The sequence below is a fragment of the Callorhinus ursinus genome, unplaced genomic scaffold (genome assembly GCF_003265705.2).
Source record: "Callorhinus ursinus isolate GAN/ISIS: 27379988/994484 unplaced genomic scaffold, GSC_fseal_2.0 scaffold5, whole genome shotgun sequence".
In the NCBI taxonomy this organism is placed as follows: domain Eukaryota; kingdom Metazoa; phylum Chordata; class Mammalia; order Carnivora; family Otariidae; genus Callorhinus; species Callorhinus ursinus.
Window position 1 is genome coordinate 43215276 of NW_027397067.1, and position 23068 is coordinate 43238343.

General features: G+C 44.9%; 1 protein-coding gene across 3 annotated transcripts in view; it reads left to right on the forward strand.

The window, feature by feature from the left end:
- Positions 1 to 23068, forward strand: part of PTDSS1 (phosphatidylserine synthase 1) — an 84344-nt gene that overhangs the window by 28655 nt on the left and 32621 nt on the right. For all 3 annotated transcript variants that reach the window (XM_073892994.1, XM_025870870.2, XM_073892995.1), the window contains 6 exons: positions 2656 to 2814; positions 6523 to 6674; positions 10062 to 10203; positions 12116 to 12228; positions 15151 to 15216; positions 22819 to 22918. In XM_073892994.1, coding sequence (XP_073749095.1) covers positions 2656 to 2814; positions 6523 to 6674; positions 10062 to 10203; positions 12116 to 12228; positions 15151 to 15216; positions 22819 to 22918 — 732 coding nt within the window. The remainder of the gene's footprint in view (positions 1 to 2655; positions 2815 to 6522; positions 6675 to 10061; positions 10204 to 12115; positions 12229 to 15150; positions 15217 to 22818; positions 22919 to 23068) is intronic.

A 23068-nucleotide genomic window follows, 5' to 3' on the forward strand; every position in this document is an offset into this window, starting at 1 on the left:
CAGTGACAGTGCTTTGACCCTCACGGGAGCCTTATGAAACAGAGATTGGGAGAAAGGTGTTCCAGGTATATGATACTTTCCTCCACTGTTTTCTTGGGTTTTTGAGCAAAGGGGATTGTATCACAAAGTAAACTGACTGAGCCCAATGAATAGGACTTGGTATTTGGTTAAGTGTTGGGCAAGCGAGGAAGAAGGTGGAGGCACCAAGATCAGACGTGCGACCAGTTAGGGAGGTGGGTGCAATTTGTCTTTACCTACCGTTCACTCATGCGCTCACGCCTTCCCCTCCTTGCCCCCCTGGCTCGGGGATTCCCTCATTTAATGCCCCTTCCCCCTGCTGCCCAGAGTTGTGCCTGCACTCGGCTCCCTAGCGGCATTAAACTGCAGGGTCCGTCTTCCTCCCACGACCAGGACCTCAGAGATCTTCCTGATGTGATCACTGGCAAATCTGTGCATTAATAATTATAAATCTAAGAGTTATGTTTGGCTCTCTGTGACTTTCAAAGTGCCTTTGCCTGTGTTGAAGCCTAGAAATATTCTCACAGAGAGTCGAAGGGCCCCCAAAGTCATCTTCAGCCCACGATGACTTGAAGAGCAGCCATCTGAAAACAGAACTCAGCTCTCTCTTCTCACCCTGTGCAGCGTGTCCAGTGTAAATAAGAGGATGGGGTGGTCGAGGAATTTGGGTTGATGGGGCCTTTCGGCTCTTCCTGAACCTCACGGAGCTGCTTCAGCTTCGGGGTATTTCTCTCCATCGTCTCTGATGCCTGCGACGGGCACATGTTGTTCCAGACTCTGGATGAGAATTTTCCTCTTACTACAGTGCAGTGCAGTTGTTTGTTCTAAGTCTTGTCTTGACTTCTCCCTATTGAATCTTTTCCTCTTCTTTCCACATTTCCCACTTACGTGTCATAATATCATATCATAACGTTTCTGAAAAAATACAGTTTTTTAAAATGTCCTTTCAGCTTTGCAAATCGAAACGTACCAAATGGATCTGAGAAAGGCTTCAGAAATCTAATGGTGGTGGGTTTTGGAAGAGGAAGGAGTACCACATTGCTCTTTTGCTCCCTTAGGAGGCATCATTTCTGGAATTTAAAAATATTAATACTTTACAGGAATACTTTCAACTGGCTGATAATAGGTGGCTGTTTTCCAAATCTTACTCCATCCTATCAGATTAATTTTGGGAAGAAAGAATGTTAAATGGAGAGGTTCGAGAAATGTTTTACATTGTCATATGACAATCACTTTCTTAATAAATACAGAAATATAAGGATGTTGATTTAAAATTTCTTTAAAATATGTCATATTAAAAACAGATATTAGAAACAAAACCAAAAGTCTTAAAAGCTTTGTCATTTTTATTATTTATTTGTTTTTAAAAGATTTTATTTATTTGAGAGAGAGAGAGCATGCACACAAGCAGGGGGAGCAACAGACAGAGGGAGAAGCAGGCTCCCCGCTGAGCAGGGAGCCTGATGCAAGGCTCGAACCCAGAACCTGAGCCAAAGGCAGACGCTTAACTGACTGAGCCACCCAGGCGCCCAGCTTTGTCATTTTAAATATTTACATCATGTAGCATGTGATAACATTCGGGGATGGGAGGTTTATTCTTTTTCCTTCTAATTTCTGAAATTGGATGCTTTAGCTTTTCCTCTTTTCTGACAAATACTTAAGGCTTTATGTTTTCCTGAGTTCTACTTAGCTTCATCCCATCGTTCATATATATAGTATTTTCATTACTATTTAATACTGACTGTATTTTACATTTCTATTTTGATTCCTTCTCTACACCATGATATTTAGATGTGTTTTTAAATTTCCAAACCGAGGGTGCCTGGGTGGCTCAGTTGGTTAAGCGACCGCCTTCGGCTCAGGTCATGATCCCGGAGTCCTGGGATCGAGTCCCACGTTGGGCTCCCGGCTCAGCGGGGAGCCTGCTTCTCCCTCTGACCTTCTCCCCTCTCATGCTGTTTCTCTCTCTCTCTCTCTCTCAAATAAATAAATCAAATCTTTAAAAAAAAAATTTCCAAACCAAGGGGCGCCTGGGTGGTTCAGTCATTAAGCATCTGCCTTCGGCTCAGGTCATGGTTCCAGGGTCCTGGGATCGAGCCCTGCATCGGGCTCCCTGCTCAGTGGGAAGCCTGCTTCTCCCTCTCCCACTCCCCCTGCTTATGTTCCCTCTCTCGCTGTGTCTCACTCTGTCAAATAAATAAATAAATACATACATACATACATACATACATACATACATACATTTCCAAACTTACTGGGATTCTACTTATTCTTTATTAATTGGGATTCTTTTTATGTTCTTATCACTGGCTTTAACATAGTTGCCGTACAGTCAGGTAACATGGGCTGTGTGATTCTACTTCTTTAAGACAGGTTGATAAGCCTTTGTAAAATTATTTTGCTTCCCATTTTAATCAAATTTCTGCAATTCAGAGCAAAGCAGTTCTGATTCATAAACTTTAATATTTGTCCATTTTTCCTAGAGGATGTTCATTTATTAAAGCTTTGGGGTGTGGGGGGGCAGGACAGGTATTAGTTGTCAAGGTCATATCAGTTCTTTTCATTTATTGTCAGGATCCTGGAAGAAAGTTGATTTTGAGAGTATCCATTAACTATTTCCCTTTTTATTTTGAATAGGAGTACGCTGTCAACTGTCACGTTATCACCTGGGAGAGGATTATCAGCCACTTTGATATATTTGCGTTTGGACATTTCTGGGGCTGGGCCATGAAGGCCTTGTTGATCCGTAGTTATGGTCTCTGCTGGACAATCAGTATTACCTGGGAGCTAACTGAGGTAAGAAGGGGCTGTGATCAGTCAGTTTACATGTAGGAGGAAGGTAGTCTGTCCATTAACAGGCAGTTAATCCATTCTCCAACCTCTGTGGCACAAGCTGTGTTTAAACCACCCCCTGGGAATATTTTATGCCTTTGGTGGGGGGTGGGGTGCAAATTCCTTATTAATTTAAAACGTGTCTCTTGTCTCACAAGTCTTAAAGAGAAACAAATGAAATGAAGCAAAAAGAATGAAGTTAAAATCCCCAGTGAGACAAATACATGATAATGAGATCTGCTTAGAAGTAAATAAGTAGGTTTCTCACCAGCTAGTTTCCAGTTTGAGATAAATAGAATTATGGTGTTTAGGGATTACAAGAGCATCCAGGATATTTTGTAGCTGAAAAATGGATTCCTGATATAGCTCTAATATCTCAGTAGTCAGGTTTGTCTCATTTAATGAATGAAAGAGATAGTCTTTTTTTTTTTTTTTAAGATTTTATTTATTTATTTGACAGAGAGAGAGAGAGAGAGCACAAGCAGGGGGAGTGGCAGGCAGAGGGAGAGGGAGAAGCAGGTTCTAGGCTGAGCAGGGAGCCCGATGTGGGACTCAATCCTAGGACCCGGGATCATAACCTGAGTCAAAGGCAGATGTTTAACTGACTGAGCCACCCAGGTTCTCCTGAAAGAGATATAGTCTTGAAAAACTATTAGGAACATGAAATTTGGGGGACTTACTCATTTATCATTCAGTTATGATATTATTCTTAGTTAATCACTCCCAGGGAACAAAATTTGGCCATGTGTACAGTATATTTCTTGATGACAACTGTTGTCTTGACCCTGACTTAGGGAAGCATGCCAGCCACATCAAGCTTCTGTTAATGTGCTTCTTATAGCCCTGGGGGCTAGAAGTCTGAGTTCAAGGTGTTGGCAGGATTGGTGTCCTTTGAGGCCTGTGAAGGAGAATCTGGTGCAGGCCTCTCAGCTTCTTATGACTTGCTGGCCATCTTTGGCATTTCTTGGCTTGTAGGTGCATCACCCCAGTCTCTGCCTTCGCCTTCGAATGGGGTTTTCCCTCTGTGTATTCACTGTGGCGTTCTTTTTGTAAGGACGCCAGTCACACTGGATTAGAGGCCCACCCTATTCCGGGATGACCTCATCTTTACTAATGACATCTGCAGCAACTCTCTTTCCAAATTGAGTTCACATCATGAGGGCCTGGAGGTTAGGGGTTCAACATGTGGCTTTTGAGGGGACACAATTCAACCCACAACAGTACCCAACACTGTACATGTATTATCCTAAATCCTCACCATAAACCGGAAAGGCTGAGTATACCCCCAGTGGACAGAGGAAGGAACCAGAGCCTTGCTTCATGAGGTGAGCCAGGATCGGACTCCAGCTGTGCTTGATTCCAGGTGTGCGGCCCACGTTCCTGCTCTCCCACCATGTTCCTCTCGGAATTCCAGGCATCTTCCTAACCTCGCTGCTGTGGGACCCTGGGCCAGGCTCCGGGCCTTTCTCGGCCTGCCTGCTTCTCTCCCCTCATACTACAGATGGCCCCGTGCCTTCCTTCCCTGCTCCTCAGTTGCCTCTCCACTCTCGTAAGCAGTGCTGCTGTATGTACATCTTTCACGCCACTGCTCGATGTATATCTAACCTCCTGTCCTCTCCTGGCTGAACTACTCACCTCCTCCCTTCACTGTCTCTTCCCAAAGCGATCTTTTTCACCTCTCGATCTGGTTACATCCTTCTTCAACTGAAACCTTTTAGTGTTTATCCAATCCAAACTTCTGGACCAGCCTGCGAGGCCCAGTGTTGACCGGCCGCGGCCCACCTCCCCTGTCTGCTCGGGACCCTTCCCATCCTGTGGTTCTGTAATCCAGCCATCTTTGCCTTCCTCGTGTTAAAGATTCCGTGTCTTTTCCTACCCCAGAGCCCACCTGCAGGCTCTTCCTCCTTTCCCTGCTCCCTGAGCTGGTTGCGCTCCACGTTGTACACCTGCAAATGGAGCACCTGGCCCTTCTCCTTTGAGACGGTCGTCACATTTTAGATGCTTATAGTGTCTCTTTGCTGCCAAGTGTTAGGCCTCGAGAGGGCAGGGCCCGTGTCCACATCGTCCCAATACTGTGCCTCACAAGTGGCAGGTGCTCCCCAGATTCCTGGTGAGTGAATGAATGAATCCAGCCCTATGCAGTGTCTCCTCCTCAGGTCTGGACAGACCAGAGGGCCAGAGCCCAGCACCTTGCTTCGTTAGGTGAGCCAGGACGTGCTCCGCTCTGGATGGGCAGCCCACGTTCCTGCTCTTTTACCGTGTCCCATCCCTGGTTCCAGGCATTCATCTGGACGGCGTGTCTCGCCCCCAGTATCCGGTACTTTCCAGGAAAGCTCTTGAGGCCGAAGCCTGTCCTCCACATCCCGCTCCCCTTGCATAGTCTCATGTCAGCAAATGTGTGGCATCGGCTTCTGTTGACGAGTCCCTCTTCCTTGTGTAAAGCAACAGTCAGTGCTCCGTGCCATGGCTGGGAACCTGGGAATACACTTCAGGGGCTGGGCCTGGCTCGCCTCGGAGAGAAGTGCAGCCCCCCACCTTCGTGCCCAGCCGCTGCGCTCCGTCTTCTCACTGGCTGGCAGGCCAAGCAGGCAGACTCCTCAGATGTTTGCATTGCTTTCCCTCTCTGGAATGCTTTCATAAACAGTTTTACTTCGCAGTATTGATCATATGACTTCAGAGGTTGCCTCTTTCCAGAAAATTCCCAGGCGCGGTCTTCGTCATGTCAGACCTTCTTAAAATGGGCCTTCACGCAGCAGGGCATGCTGCTCTGGACGCGGCTGATCCGCTCTTTGATTTGGACAGAGCCATTTCCATAGGAGATTTCTGTCTCCTTCCCCCTCCCTTCATCCTGCTGTTCCTCCGTTCTGGAATGTCCTCAGTCTTCATCTCCATCTCCTGAAATCAGTCATTCCTGTCCTTAACGGTTCCAGTGCAGTATGTCGTGCTCTAGTTGCCATCTGTCAGAATGAATCTTCCTTTTGTCCCCACCATGCTCTGTTTATGTCACCATGGAAACATTTGCCACAGGCTACCTTATTTTGTGGTCCTAGATAAACGTCTGACTCCTGCCCTTGAGATCAAGAAACTTGACTTTATTTTGCCTCACCCCTTATGCACCATAAGCACTTTTAATAAGATTACGATTGCGAATCGGTTATCCAAAGGCTTTCTGTTAAGCTGTGGGTTTCCTAAAACATGCCATCAAAACCTAACCTTTCTACTTTTGCAGTTTCCTCGCTGTTTTACCTAAATATCTATGGAATATTTCTAAAATGCGCAGCTTGAACTGTCAAGCTGCTGATTTTGAGGATTATGCCAGCGCTCTGTTGGCGGGCATGAAGACTTTTCTCCTCCCCCCTCCCAGATCCTTGTCTTGTCGTCCTTGGCCAAGGTCGTTCATCAGTGGTATTTTTTCAGGAGCAGTTATCGTTTCTTTAAAGCCCTATTTACAAAAAAAAAAAAAAAAAAGGAACTGTTTGGATTCATAATATTTGTAAACCGTCCACAGCATAAAAACACAAACCTAATCACAGACATTGTTTTTATTTATTCCGTTCATACGTCAGGAAAACCTGACACGTCAACAACTCTTCCTAATGGAATATGTTTGTCAAAGGAACTCTATCGTTCTGCAGTTTTGTTTTTAAAACCATGGTCTCTTGTGTCTCTCAGCTTTTCTTCATGCACCTGCTGCCCAATTTCGCCGAGTGCTGGTGGGATCAGGTCATCCTGGACATCCTGCTGTGCAATGGCGGCGGCATCTGGCTGGGCATGGTCGTTTGCCGCTTTCTGGAGATGAGGACCTACCACTGGGCCAGCTTCAAGTGAGTGGCCTTCTTTCTGGACACGAGTCACAGGGTTTCACAATGCGCCCTTCACCGAGTTAGGAGCGCGCAACTTCAGTACGGTCTTGGATGATAAGAAATTAATTGCACGTTAGTAATTGAAACTCATGAGCGATTATAGACCTAATTCCAGGCATTCATCCAGAAAAATGCCAAATCATTTATGATTTTCTCCCATCCATTTTATTTTTATGCTTAATGCCTCAGCCTGCATTCACCCTGCCATCACTGGATTAATTGGCCCCCTGTTCCCCGGTTACCCCCTCCGAGCAATCTTTTTCAGAACGTCAGATTCATTGTGTCATTCCTCTGTGATGGCTTCTCATGGTGTTTAGAACAAAGTGCACAGAGGGAGCTGGGCAGGTCCGCTCCTTTTCTACAGGCCCTCTGGGGCACCTGAGGTGCTGAGCCCGAGCACGTGTGCCTCTGGACTTGGGTTTGACCTGTGTCCCCATGTGCCGGGGTGATGGGTCCTCTCCTTTCCTACGTCGACTCCCTTGATACCTCTCCAGGTAGTTGTCTCTGACTCTCTGATCCAAGTCGCATGGCCCTCCTCTGTGCCACCATGGGAGACAGCGCCCACTTTCTGTCATGGCTCAGCCTGCTCCCCTGAACTCGCTCCTCAATTTGACGGTCACAGGAACTGTGCCGCTGACAAGGAGGGAAAGTGATCATGAAAGTAGTTGTTTTTATTGTGTTTTCACCTTTATTTATTTATCAAACAAAAAAGCATTTTCCCACATCGTTAGTCTCCTAAACCATGATTTTAAGGGCTTCTTCAGATCCCATCCTGTGAATAAATCATGAGGTATTTAACCAGTTCCCTTTTGTGGTCATTTAGTTGTTTCAAAGTTTTCAGTTTTATGAAGAAAGCTGGAGCGAACATTCTTGAACATATATCTTTGTGTAAATTTCTGACTTTTTTTCTGTAAATAGATTTATTTATACCCATTTATATTCTCACCCATGTTCACTAATGTATGTATGTGTCCATTTCACTGTTCCTTTGAATTTTACCTTTAATCCTTCTTCAGTGTTATCCCACATAGAATTGTGAGATACTGAATTTCTGGGCTATGTCTATTAGGTTTTCCCTCTTTTTATTAGTGCTTTTTTTAGGTTAAGGGTATTAACACTCTCATAAATGTGACTTCATTTTCCATTTTGTCATCCAGTTTTAATTTTCTTTGTGGTAGGTACTCTGTTTAAACTTCAAAAACTTTTAGTCTTTTTGTTTAGGTGAATGTTGACCTGTATTTTTCTTCCAGTTCTTCTTGGTTTGGTTTTTTATTATGAGTAACTTACTTAATCTTTCTCAGACTTAATTTGGTATATGGTGTGAGGGAAGAATTTCATAGTGTTTTTGCAATTGATTCAACAGTTTTCCCCACTCCTTCTTAAGTAACCCTTTCTTCGGGTACTGGCTTGAAAACACACTTTTTAATATAGTTAAGACTGTATATAACGGAACAAAAACCATAGCTGTGCCAGATGGTGCTGTAAGCAAGCTTTCTCATTTGAGCCTGACCTCAGTCCTAGGGATTGACACTACTTCTCTCTTCCTTCTAGGGACAGCAACAGTGAGAACTAGGTTTAGTACTTTGCCTAAGGACACACAGGTAGCAAGCAGCTGAGTCTGATTTTACGTCAGGCTGCCTGGGTCTTTACACACTGCCATAACGCTTCCCGGTTTTCATACATTTATGCTTTAGATTCAACTCGAGAGTCGTTTTGTCAGTTTACCAGAACACAAGCCCAACTAATAAGCAGAAATCCCACTGGTGTATTTTTTTATGTTAATGTCAAATATATAAATTAATATAAAGTTGAAGTGGCCTCTTTACAGACAATCCTGACCTACGATGGTTTGACTTCATGATTTTTGACTTTACAGTAGTGTGAAAGTAGAAATGATACTTTTGAGTTTTGAATTTGGATCTTCTCTCGGGCTAGGGCTGCAAGTAGGACCCCCTCTCACGATGCTGGGCGGTGGTAGCACAGCTCCTGGTCAGCCAGGCGATCATGAGGGTAAACAACCGAGATACTCACAACCATTCTGCACCCAGACAACCATTGTTTTTCCACTTTCAGTACAGTATTCCATAAGTTACATGAGATACTCACCACTTTATTATCAAAGAGGCTTTGTGTTAGATTTTTGCCCAACTGCCATAGACAAATATAAGTGTTCAGAGCAAGTTTCAGGTGGGCTGAACTAAACTATGATGTTTGGTAGGTTAGGTGTGTTAAGTGCATTTTCATCTTATGACATTTCCAATTCAGGACGGGCCTTTCAGGACAGAACTGCATCGTAAGTTGAGAAAGATCTGTATTAAGCATTCCAGTACTTAATTCCACTGTGTTGCTCTTTATTCCCAGATTCCTCTTCCTCTTTCCATGTAGTTGGCTATTTTTTTTTTTTAAATATAGGTCCTTCATAGTTTTTGTTTATTTTTGGATAATCTCTGTTTTTTTGTTGTTGCTTTTGTGCCTCAAATCTTCTTGCTGCGAGATTTTCTTTTTCTTTTTTTTTTTTTTAAGATTTTATTTATTTGTCAGGGAGAGAGCGAGCACAAGCAGGGGGAGCAGCAGGCAGAGGGAGAAGCAGGCTCCCCTGATGAGCAGGGAGCCCGAGGTGGGACTCGATCTCAGGACTCCAGGATCATGACCAGATGCTTGGCTGACTGAGCCACCCAGGCGCCCCGAGATTTTCTCAGTACATGCTTATTGATGGGTTAGGTGAATGAATGAAGGAACAAACCCTCACCTCTTCTCTCACAAGAATAAAAGGCCTGACCTGTTCTGTCATGGGAGTTTGAAGTTTTTAACTGAGTGATTTCTAGGATTAAAACTAAGGGAGGTTAAAAATCGCTGTTTGTCATCCCCAACTGTTCGCTTATCTTAGGAACACGTAGGATGAAGAAATGGTGTGGGTGACCTCAGAGTATGGAGCAAGTTGTCCGTTTGACTAAAATGCCCTGACTTGGGAGATGCACAGCGGGTGGGATCCTACCCTTGCCGGCACCCTCATTCTCCCCGGCCTGGTTCCAGGTGCTTAATGCCTCAGCCTGTTTTGTCACCCGTTCACAAGTGAAGGCCCTCCTGGCTCTGCAGTGACCTGACCTGTGCCTAGTGCCTGTCATCCCTGAAATGCCCCATCGAGTACACAGCTTTCCACACTTCGTATGGATAGAGAGATCATTGTTGGAGAGACGGTTCGACTCGACAGGAATCTTTTTGTTCTGAGCATGCGTTGTAAAATTGTCAGTGCCGGGTTTTTTTTATTTTTTTCTTGTTTTTTTGTTTTTTTCTTCTTTCTCTTCCTTATCTCTTCGGATTTTCACTAGGGCCATTCTCTTCTTACAGAGACATCCACACCACCACCGGAAAAATCAAAAGAGCTGTGCTCCAGTTTACTCCTGCTAGTTGGACCTACGTTCGATGGTTTGACCCCAAATCTTCATTTCAGAGAGTGGCTGGAATATACCTTTTCATGATCATCTGGCAGGTATTTTTTCAGATGCCCAGAACTCGGTGGGGGCGGGAGGAGGGGGCAGAGTACAAAAGCAAAATAAGAATCATCCCGGAATTTAGAGTTAATGCTAATTGACACTGCTTAGCTGCTGCTGGCTGGTTCGGAAGACCTGCAGCTGACATGTAGAATAATTAAACCAAATGGTGTTATCACGCCTAAGGTCTTGCTTCCTGGGGAAGACATTTTCAAGTATCTTTCTTTGAATTGCAAATTAGAAACAGCTTAAAATTCCCCAAAAGAAGCTTTTGGTCAGCATCTGTCACCCAAGGAGTTAGGCATTGGATGGCTTTTCGGAGTGATCCTTTGCAGGACCAAAGGAACAAATGCAAAGGCTTTTTCTTACATTCCAAATTTAATGTTTGATTTTTAAAATTGTGCCTCAGCTTTTACCACTCTGGGTAATATGTAGAGAGCCGAGTAAAGAAGCCCTCGACTACCTGTGGGGCACTGGAGCACTTTGGGGACCTGGGTCCTCCAGGAAGTTGCTGTCAGTGGAGGGAAGGTGTCCTTCCACGCAGCCCACTACGTGCTTGAAATGATGGAGACAGGCAAAGGTCTTGGAAAAGGATTCCCAAACATCTCTGTTTTCTAGAGATAGCCTTTTGTGTTGATCCTCCTGCCCCAGGTTAATTATTTTACAACTTTGGGAGACTAGCTTTTGCCTGAAGAGAAGTTATATTTTGAACACATGCACAAAATACTCTCCGCATAACAAAAAATAAGCATGTGTCACCTTTGAGACGATCGTCCCGGTCCACATGTGGAGAATACTAATGCTAATCTCAGTAAATAGACTTTAGGGATACAGAAGTGTATGTGAATACACTTAAAATAGTCACCGTGGTTTGGGGAAGTCCGTATGTATAAAAATGGGAGTTTAAATGGATGGGGATTAAGTTTTACCCCATGAAAGCAATATCCAGGAAGGTGTAGGTTTTCCTTTAATCCACGAACTGAGCAGGAGTTTGGATTTGCCCAGGAGAGATAGCAGACTGTGCTCCTGGAAGGGCAGCATTACCCGGAGCACACCTTTCCGGTGAGCGCGAGCACCGAGCTCTAACCAGCTTTCCACGTGTGTGGTAATTAGTGGACCATTTTTTAATTTTATACCCTTAAAATCAGTGCTATGGGAAAAGACACACATCTTACGTCACTGAAATGAGCCTGCTGGTCCATGTTTTCCAAGCAGTGACCTTCCCTAATCTCCGCTCCTTGCTTAATCTGGATGGGAAATGCGCCCAGGCCGGCTTGGCAGGGAACACATCCCCGTGCTGCCTCATGTGATGAGCTGCACCAGAATGCTCACCTCACAGGAAAGGACCACAGCCGGTAGACGAAACCTTGAACCAACACTTCACACCCACCTTTAAGAGCTGCCTTTGGCCAACGCACGTGCTACATGCATTCCCAGTCATTTCTCATTCTCAAGCTTCTTCTGGTGATTAAAGAGCTCACTTTCCTACAGTCCTATATCTGTTAGACCTGGCCTGATTTCTGTAAGACTGCATAAGTGTTCCATGGCAAATACTTGTCTTCATGATTTCTGCTGTTCTCCAAGCATCTCTCTCCCAACTGTTCCAGCAGATCATGCATGACCCAAGTGACAGCCATGCCCCAGGAAACACGACAGCTGATGCCACCATATACCCCTTCCCCCACTCGAGCACCTCCCCCATAACCCCCAGTTGGTTGGTGCCAATATTGTACTGGCTGTTACTTAGTTTAAAAATAGCAACTATTCCTGTAGCAACTTGGAAGACCCCATCTATTTTCTGAAAATGCTTTGAACATACTAATTATTTTTTTAAGAGTGTCCATAACAAGGAATATATTTTTATGACTTAGCATGCGGTATCAAGTTGACTAATGTCTCCTTCTTTTTCAGCTAACTGAGTTGAATACCTTCTTCTTGAAACATATCTTTGTGTTCCAAGCCAGTCATCCATTAAGTTGGTGTAGAATTCTCTTTATTGGTGGCATCACGGCTCCCACAGTGAGGTAATTCTATACAAGCCTGACTTGTCATTTGAGCACATTAACCTGCTATGTATTCTCCTGTTCAGCATAAGGAAAGTCACGTAAACTAGCAGATTTTCCCTGAAAATATTAAAGGATTATACATCTGAATATGAAGAAAATGTTTTGCTCTCAGACCTGAGTCACATGAAGTGAGAACACCACACACACCATTATCTTCAAACCTTTTTATCATCCTCCACTGCTGTTCCTTTTTTACCCCTGTTTAACATCCTTTAAATAAAAAAAAAGGGTAGCAGTGATGCTTTTTTTCTAAAATGAGGTGATTAAAAAATACGAAAGTTTTAATGGTGGATCAGAAGTCATAAATGACGTTATTTTAGAATGATACTTTATTCGCTCTTTTAGAGCCAGTTAATTTCCTTTTAACAGTGTCCTTCCTGTCGTCCTCCAGGACAACTGAGGTTAGCTTGGATATTCATGCTATTGTTCCCTCGATTTGGGTAGGGCCCCAGAGGTGAGGCGTTCTTTGGAGACTGCCCTTCATGTAGACTGATTCCAGTGAATATCAAACAGACATAGTTTCATCTGTTTAATTTTTCCTACTTAGAGCATTTGGGTTTTACAATTAACATTGGAGCACCGGCATTAAACAGTAGTAAGTAACACCAAAGATATCTGCGCAGTTGATTCAAATATAAATTAAGCAGTTACAAGGGTTAGCTTTCTAGAATCTGTGGGATAACTTAATTCACCATTTTTAGTGTGCTTGCATACCACACAAGCAGAGGGCCTCACTTGCCAAGAAGAGTGGGTGTTCTTGGTTTTTCTTGGTCAAACAAACCTTACTGTAGCCAGCCAAACAAACCTTACTCCAGCCAGCATGTCTTCTGGTCCTCATTAATTATTACAAAAAGGAAACAAACATATATAGATATATAGATGTATTATATATAATATATATCTCTATAGGTATTTATGTATCTGCATCTATCTGTATATATTTCTCCCCAGATCCTGGATTGAACAAACCAAATAAGATACAACTGAGCCCTGTGGAGTCGAGGCCCAAAATTCTATCTCTAGTGTTCATTATGAACCAAACGAGAAACCAGGCATTGGTAGGCAGGCAGTGTTCTGACATGTCACAGACCAGTGGCCTGTTGAAGTCATTTTCTTGTAAATATGCTATTTTCCCTTTGTGGATTGGAACCTCCTTCTCTCATTTAAAATTTAATTTAATTTGAGGCTCACAATTATCTTCAAGAAAGATTAGCAGCAGCTTCTTCATAAAATTAGGAATAATCAACAAAGTCAGTATGCGGGGAAAAGAAATCTCTTATAAAACAGAAGCATAAACCCCATCTGATTGATCATGAAATTTCATTTTTGTTAAACATCTCAAAACAAAAACTGGAGACTAAATGCCCAGTATTTTGAGTTTTTTTGAGAGCTTAACATTTTTGCCGGACCCTGTGGGTTTCTACATGATTCTTTTTTTGTTTAAAAATCAGCCACTTTTCCTATGCTTTTATACCAACCCGAGGCATTTCCTGCGTAAGAAGACGCTGTGACAAGCTGCTTGGAAAGATGGAGGTGCTCCTAGTGGGTTTTAACACAGCTGCTCCAAGGAGTGGGTGCCAGGCCCCTAAAAGGAGAGGAAACCTTCAGGCTTCAGGATAAATCATACAGACCATATCTCCGTTTTCTTCCCTTTCAATTTGACTCTCTTGCTTTGAGAAGATGTTTGACTGAACATTTTTTGAATCTGATAATATAAAGTGCAGTCTAAGGGGATGGGTGTGATCGGAAGGTAGAGTCGCTAAACTGGTAAAAGCATATTAGGTTATGAAAATGTGAACTTAGAGGTAGAGCTGAATTCTTTATGACTAGAATTCTCCACTCAGGCCTTTGGCGTGAGGAGATGATAGTTTGTAGATGACCTTCAGGTATCCACGAATCCCCTGAGGCTTAATGCAAAATTTTGTGTGTATGGGTGCTCATGTGCCTTGATCATGGGCTTCATTAAATCCTCAGAGTCTGTGACCCCCATAAAGAGGATGAGCTCCTGCTTCAGATTCTACTTCTGAAGGGATGGATTGAGTTTGGGAGTAGTTTTGAGGGTCTAAGCTTGTGCCGGGCTAAACGGCAGCCGCTCACACGGGTAGCGGTCGAGCAGTGAAAATGTGACTAGTCTGCGTTAAAATGTGCTATACGGGGCAAATACACACCAAATTTTAGACTTAGCGCAGAAACAATGTAAAATACTCCATGATAGCTGTTTTCAGTATGTTGGATTAAATAACATAGGTTACTAGAATGAATATCACCTGTTCCTTTTACTTCTTTAACATGGCCGCGGGAAGATTTTAAATCACACTTGTGGCTTGTGTTACATATCTATTGGACGGTGTTGCTCTAAGCCTTACAACTCTGTATCATTGCCTCTTTTTTTCTGATCTCATCAGTAGCATTCAAAATCGTTGGTATTCAGTGCACAGTGAACTGCCACCAGGGTCCCATTCCAGTTCCTAAGAGCCAAAAATGTGTGTCTGCCCTGCCTGGGTTACAATCAGCAACCTTTGTCCTGGAGAGTGCCAGAGGAGACTATGACTGACAGTGTACATGACCCTCTGGAACCACTTCCACACAGAGAGATTTGAAGCACCCATTCTGTCCCTGAATTAAAACCGCCTTTGCGAATAATTGGCTCTTTAAACCGTGCTCTCTCCTTCCAAACCCAGCCTGAACTCTTAACCTTTTACAGGAATGTTTCAGCAGGCACTGGCTTCCTATTCCCTGGACTAGAAGTAGACCAGGCAGCTGTAGTGTGTAGAACCAGACGGAACATCTTTTATATTTACTCTGTCAAAGTGATTTAATTCTGTACCGACTCCTTGGTCTTCCAGAAGCTCTCAATGAATTCCACCTTTGTTCTTTCAGGCAGTACTATGCTTACCTCACTGACACACAGTGCAAACGCGTAGGAACACAGTGCTGGGTGTTTGGGTGAGTAATAATCTCTTACTGTGGACGTTTCAACACCACTTGAGCCTTTCAATTTCCTTGGTTGGTTCTTGACCCTACATTAAGTGCCTCTCAGGACAATTTTCCTATGAAGGCTTGCTGTTGTTTTTATATGTCTTTTCATTTTTTTAACATTCTCTTTTCTGATTTAAGTTTAGAATATTGTAGTTGATTGGCAAATTATAGAAAAGATGATATACAAACTGCTTTTTAAGAAAAATAGGAAACCAAATGGTATTTTCTGCATAGAACGTGGGAGGCTTTATTTTATGAAGTAAATAGATGATGGATTGTTCAAATTCCCTCTAAATTCAGTGACAAGTTTGGGACATCATTTTGTGATAGGCTTACTGATGCTTTATGTTACTTTCACATCAGAAAGGCCCCTTAAAACAGCTGCTTGCTACCTACCAAGGCATAATTTTATTGTTCCAAAGAGAGCTAACACATAGTCACATGGTCACAATTTATTGTCTTGTTACAGATACCAGTGTTATCATAATATATTATTATTTAAATGTTTTGAAAGACCATAAGAGACTCTTAATTATAGGGAACAAACAGGGTTTCTGGAGGGGAGGTGGGCGGAGGGACGGGGTAAGTGAGTAATGGGCATTAAGAAGGGCACTATTTTAATGAGCGCTGGGTATTATATGCAACTGATGAATCACTAAATTCTGTGCCTGAAACTAATACTACACTATATGTTAATTAACTAGAATTTAAATAAAATCTTGAAAGAAAAAAAATGATTTGAAAGAGACTATAGGCTATGTAGTTTAACCCCGCGGTGTTAAAGGCGAGACCATCTTCAGTATCTCAGGTAAGTGGTTCTTCTGCTTAGGTATCACCCACAGTTTACCATTCCCCGTAGCAGCTGAGGTTCCACAGATGGCCAGCACATCTGCGTGTGAGGTTCAATCCCTGAGGCAGCTTAGAGTCAAGACCTAATCTAGGTTCTAAATTGAGTGTGATGGCATAAAGCAAATTTGATGAGTACCCGTAGTGGGGAAGAAATTACTTGCTTTCAACAGATTTTTAAGCAGAGTTAACTTTCTTTTTCCCAGTTAAAATGGCAATACATATGTATAGATAAAAAAGTGGCAAAAGAGCGGTGCGTGGGTGGTTCAGTCATTAAGCATCTGCCTTCGGCTCAGGTCATGATCCCGGGGTCCTGGGATCGAGCCCCGCATCGGGCTCCCTGCTCCGCGGGAAGCCTGCTTCTCCTTCTTCCTCTCCCACTCCCCCTGCTTGTGTTCCCTCTCTAGCTATATTTCTATCAAATAAATAAATAAAATCTTTAAAAAAAAAAAAGTGGCAAAGGAAGAAACTAAAGATGATCCAAAGAAGTCACCCAGTCAGAGATAATTGTGGTTAACATTTCTATGTTATTCCTTCTAAACATTTCTGTGCGTGTGTGTGTGTGTGTGTGTGTGTCCAGCTCTCATTTCAGAGTCTGAGGGGTTACTCAAGTTCGCTGTAGGCAGGCTTTTCCCCCCCTCCCAGAACACAAAGGGTCATTGTCCTTATTTCTCATACATTCTGTGCTATCAACTGATTTTCATACCCAGAGTAGCTTACCACGTGATAACATGGATTAGCTTTCCACTGTTTAGTGATCTGACAGGAGGGAGAACTTACTTACATAGACTGAGCAGAGGCCGTGTGAGGGCACATTTATTGAGTCATGCAGAGGAGGGAGGTGGGCTCTCCTTCTTCCTTTCCCACCCAAAGAGGACAAGAAGCATTAGTTTTGCATCTCCTTGTCTACAGAGCATTTGAGTCCTCCCCCACCGCTTACGGGAACCTTCTGTCCACATGCAGTTTTCTCTTCATACTCTGAAGTCCTTGCCAGAGTCTTCACTCCACTGCGAGTAGACGTATTTTCCACACAACCATCTCTGTTTACCTGTTGAGGGAAAGGAGATAGTGACCAGAGAGAGAGGTGGTGCTACAGCAAAGTTGGTTTCTCACCAGGCAGCCAAAAAATACAGTCCCCGGTGGTGGGAGAAATGGCAAAATCAACAGGGCCCGAGCGGCAGAAAATGCTAACAGAAAAGTCGCAACTTGTTCAAAGTGACCAAAAAAAATAAAGCAAAATGCAAAGGAGTGCTCATTGGGCTTATTTAGGCTGCTTCTTCAGAATGGAGAGCTCCCAGCAGGGTGGTATCAGGACTCCGGAATCTTGAGAACTAGTGGGTCACGCTGAAAGTAACAAAGGCCTCTCCGTGAATCACACACAGCCATCCGCCTGGGCGTGTGGACACTGGCAAGAGCCACCTCCCGTCAGCCGGCGAAGAAGAAACAACAGGGCCTGAGCCTTGTCTCCTCTCTCTGCAGCTTTGCCCCTCGGAGAATCACCTCCCCTCCTCTGCCCCATCCCTGCCCCTGTCTCCCTGCCCCCTTCATCTTGTGTTATTTCCATCTCCTATCAAAACAGCAAACGTTGGGCCGCCTGGGTGGCTCCATCCTTTAAGCATCCCACTCTTGATTTCAGCTCAGATCATGATCTCAGGATTGTGAGATCGAACCCTGCATCCGGCTCTCAGCGGTGAGCATGGACCCAGCTTGAGGATTCTCTCTCTCTCTTCCCTCTGCCCTCCCCTAGCTCACACACACACACACTCTCTCTCTCTCTCTCACAAAAACAGAACTGCAAATGTTTAAATGTCTCATTTCTTTTAATAACTAGGAGCTGCTTTGTAGCTTCCTTTTCACTAATTTTAGGTAATTTCAGGCTTTAGCACGGTGTGGAGATGTGGGGGAACAGAGTAGAGCGCCCCTTGTAGTGACAGTGGAATTTTGCTTTGGGGGAGGTGGGCGGGGCGGGGGGGGGAAGGCAAACAGGACCACCTGAGGTGTCTTTCCCACCATTCCACAATTTTTTCTCCTGAAGAGGAGGAACCACTGTCACTCCCACTGTGAAGAGGGAGAGACCCACTGTCTCTCCCTTTTCCTCTGTAAATGTTATACCCAGAAAAAGTTTGTGTTAGTTACTCACTGATGTAACTAAATACAGACTTACAATGTGGTCTCCCACAGTTGCGCCATAGACCTGAGCTTTTAAGCCTTTTATACTCAAACACGCTGTGCCCAGCAGAGAGATAGGACTCCATCCAGCTCAGGAATGGGAACCCCACCAAGGAGAAAGCAGTAGTGTGAAAGAGCTGGCCCCTCCTCTCTTTAGAAAGTCCCATCACGCTATTTCCAGCTGTGTGGGGGCATTAGGGCCAGACCGATAGGAACAGATTCCCCAGGGGTGCACTTTATACCATCTTTATCTTCATCTTTCTCCCCACGCATCCCTCATTATGATTGAGTTTCCAAACAAGAGAGAAGTAGCCTGATGTATAAAGAAAGGATGTTTGATCATGTGGCCCTGAAGGAAGGTATCCAAAAGCTTTAGCTATTGCAGGAGTGAGCCGTCACTTTTCCTTCCCGAGAAAGTTCCTGGCTGGGACCTTGGGGGTGTTGGATAAGAGTCTGCTGAGCATCGGGGGCTCCAGGACCGCATCCACCTCACTGTCAGAACTGCCCTTAGCTCCATGTCATCCTAACCCTACTGGTGCCCCTTTGACAATCAGCTGCTATCTCCGGTGCTCTGCTGAACTGTCTGGCCAAGGCCAGTCCCGAATCAGCAAGTCCTTCCTCCATCCACAGCTCTCCTGTCTTCTCCCCAGCATCTGCCATCTTGAAACTGTTCCTTCTGCAGTAGCTAGCCTGGTTTTCCTCCTACTTTTCTGTTCCTTCTCAGTTTCCTCTGCTGGCTGCCCATTCCACGTCTTACTCCACTCCACAATTTCTTATAATTGTGCTTGTTCTTCCAGCCTTTTTTGGGTTCCCCGCCCCACCTCTCCCGGAAGGACGGACAGCAGCTGTGAGGCACAGGGTCCTTCCAGGAGGAGGGTGTGTGTGAAGGGAACAGACCTCTGTGGGAGGTCTCATCCCATTTTGATCTCTCCCAGCATGACCCAGTCCCCGGTCTCTTGCTGCTGACCTTTGTTCACAGCCTCCTGCGTCCCTCACCTCCCCCCCCCGGCCCCTTTCTGCCCATCTCTGGGTCATGCCCTCTGTGCGCACACTCCTAGGGTAGCTTCATAGCCGGTTGCCCTTTCCCACTGTCTCTCCCTTCATCCCATCCTCGATCCCGCCACTGCCTGCTTCCTTCCTCAAAAACACCTCCCCTGACAGCCCAAAACCTCGGGCAGTAGGTACGAAAATTTTTTTAGCAGCTGAATCCTGTTCCCCAAATGATATCTTTCCCCACATCCTAATAGCAAAAACAGTTGAGTAGAACTATCCTGGGTATACCACCCGGGACCCTTTGCCCCTCTTCCCACCCTTCCCACCCTGCCCTTGGGGTTCTTGGGAAGTCAGCAAGTTCATGGAACGCAGTTGGACCTTTTATTTCTATATGGTAAAGCCTAGCTCAGCATCACTTCTAAAAAGCTGTCTTTGCTCACCCTAACCAGAACCGGAACCCAGTTCCGGGGTTGTATGGCAGGTATGCCCCGTGTGTACATGTCTCCTTTACACTGCGGGAGGGTCCCACCGTGAGCCATCCCGGCAGTGGATTCTCGTGCAGTCAGGGGGCAGTATGTTCGGTACATGCCAGGTGCACCCAGGCTGTGGCATCCTCCTAAAGTGGGTTTTGTTGGCCAACTGAAAACATCCTCTGCTTCTCCGGGTTGCCTCGTATGCCCAGTGCTTTTGTGTCTCAAGTTTCTGTAATGTACCTGCCTACGTGCTTGTCCCACCCACTGAGGAGCTCCTTACCCTGGACTCTACGTTAATGTCATCTTTATTTGTACCATGTCTGGAAGGAGCAGGCTCCCCAGGGAAGGGGAGCCGAGAAGGTCCGAGTCAGCAGACCAGCCTCGTCCCCAGGCAGGAGCACCTCAGGCAGCCCAGATGTTTGGCTGCCTTCTAACCTTGCTGATTAAAGATAAGGATGGGCAGAGGCATCAAACAGAGTAACAGCCACGACTGAATTCCATCAAATCAGGATCTGGCCACTGAGTTCAGTCTGGTAAAGATCAGAGAGATGTAAATTTGCGCCCCCCCCCACCCCCCCTTGGTGAGGAGGTTGTGCAGTTGCCGCTGATAGGCTCAGTAACACGGGCTCCCTGTGTGCCCAAGCCTTTGGACTCAGCCCTAAATGAGCAGCCACTTGGGTCTTGTACAAAGAAACGTCAGCCTTCCGTAAGGACTTTATCAGGATTCCCTCAGGGGGCCAGGGATAATGGGTGGGGGTCAATGACTGGTGGGAAAAAGGTCCATGTGATTGTTGGGTTGAATGCATCCCAGTTCCCACTGCTTCTCACGCCTCCATAGCAACTCCCCTGGTCCTCTCCCCACATTAGAAACCTCCCTGCTCCTATCCCCGGAATGACCCTATTAAAATGGAAATTGAGTCATGTTTGCTTTGCCCTTTGTTCGAAACCATTCCTCAGACTAAAAGCCCCACCCTCACGTGGCCCTCAAGACCCATGTTGCTGTGTGCCTCATCTCTTCCGCTTTCCCCTCACTTCCTGCCACGGAACTTTGCTCAGTGGTCACGTGCTCACTGAGGAGGCCACACGCAGGTACCACAGCTTAGCTAAGATCCCTCAGCACGAGGGAGCAAATCCTAACCCTGAAGTTCCTGACTGAAACGCTCTGTTGTCTTTAACTTCCCCCCATTATGAAGTCAATTAGGTGGGTTCTGACCAGCATTTTCTTAAAACGAAATAGAATACAAAAATATCAAAGTAAAGGAACAAATTATTTTGTGGAACTTTTGTTTCAGTTTTGTGTGTGTGTGTGACACAAAGAAAAATGTGTTTCTTGGCTGTGGGTCTCAGGTCATAGAAGTTTGAGAATCACAGACCTAGTTCCTGTGGTTTTGAAAGGTGACTGGATCGAGTAGAATACCCAAAACTCTCACAGTAAACTGGGTGTTTCGTCTGGCTGAAGGGCAGATGAGCACCCTGACTTCCTGGGCTGAGCACTTGCTCTTGTAATTCTTCAGGAAGCCCCAGCCAAAGGTTAAGTATTCTTTCGGAGTCTCCCCTCCCCCCCCGGGCCCCTGCCTGTGCTGTGCTGCCATCTAGCGTCAGCTCACAGTCCTGACTTGAGCATTCTGGTGACACTCAGCCCAGCACTGTATCCCAGAGAAAATGATGCTTTGTTGCGGGTGGTGTGGGGTGGAGGTGGTCTTTAGAGGTTCAGGCCAACCACTCCTAAACATTGTTTGGTCGGGGCTAAGGGAAAAGAACCCCAAACTCTCTAATGATGCGTTAAGGAGATTTTCTGCTTCGGTTCAGATTTGAGATGTTCCGTTGTTTAGAGCCATCCATACATTTGATGATGTCAGTGACCTTTGTGTCTGCCCTTGGGTAGGGGGACCAAGGACCTCCTGAGCCCCTTCTTGCCTTTTGAGAGAGTATCTGTGCAACTACACCAATCCCTAATTGACCAGATTCCATCTCGAGTTAGGAACACCTAACGTGGAGTTGTGTGAAATCCGCATTCTTGGGCAGTCTTTGGGATCACACAGCCAGCGCTATCATCCTCACTTCCTCTGTTCTTACCTTCAACCTCTGAACTTTAGTAAAGATCTCATCTTTATATTCATACGTGAAGATGCAGAACCTTGCTCTTTTAACTAAAGAGTCAAACAAAATTGTTTTCTTTAACATTTTTATGTTTGGAGGATAAAGGATTATTTATATGGTCAGCAAGAACGGGGAATATTAAATCTGGAAAGGCTTCGAAGTCTGGGAGGGGATGTGATTGCTGCCTTCAAGTCACTGAAAGACTACTCGGAAGGCTCGAACTCGCCCTGTATGACTGGAAGACAGGGTCCATGGGCAAAAGGAGGCAGATACCAGCCTGAGACAAGGAAAACTTGCCAACAGCTGAAGAGATCGGGTGGCAGAATAAGTGGGTTCCAACAGGGGCAGTGACAGTTCACCCCAATGGTGATAGGCTGAGTTGGAGGCTTCTGGCTCTTAAAGTATTTGGTCTGGGAGAAAGGAAGATGTGAAAAATATTTTATTATATCTGGGGAGGTATGGAGAGACAAATAGGCAGAACACGGGGTTTTTAGGGCAGGGTCCTATAATGGTAGATGCACATCACTATACATTAGTCCAAACCCACAGAATGTACAACACCAGGAGTGAACGCCGATGTGAACTGTGGTCTTCGGGTGGTGATGATATGTCCCTGTAGCCTCATCAGTTGTAACAAATGGACCCTTCTGGGGGAGGGGTCGTGACACGCAGGGAGGTATATGGCAGATCTCTCTACTTTGCCCTCAGTTTTGTTGTGACCTGAAGCTGCTCTAAAAAAATTTAAGTCTTAAGAAAAAATAACAATAAAATAAACTTTGTATTAAATCTAATATATATGTTATTTCTGAAGAAATTGCTGTGGAATAGCACATGTATCATTTTGTGGGGAGCCTGCTACCAGTGTACAATGATGGAATAATGCATATTTCTGGTAATGCATTTGCTCAGCCCTGCACTGTATATATGCATATGTATAATGCATATGATAAGAAGAATTAATATTTAATCTCTCGTTCCGTCTGACTAGGGTCATTGGTTTCCTGGAAGCTATCGTGTGCATAAAATTTGGACAAGATCTCTTCTCTAAGACTCAAATACTCTATGTTGTGCTTTGGCTTCTTTGTGTGGTAAGTCATTACTTCTTTACCCAAAAGTGTTAGCAACACTCCCCATGGTGTCTCTTTAAAAAAACAAAACAACAATAACGAAAACCCTTGTGCATCAAGTTCTTTCAGAAATTTGCAGACAGGACCTTCTACTTCTAATAACCCAAAACC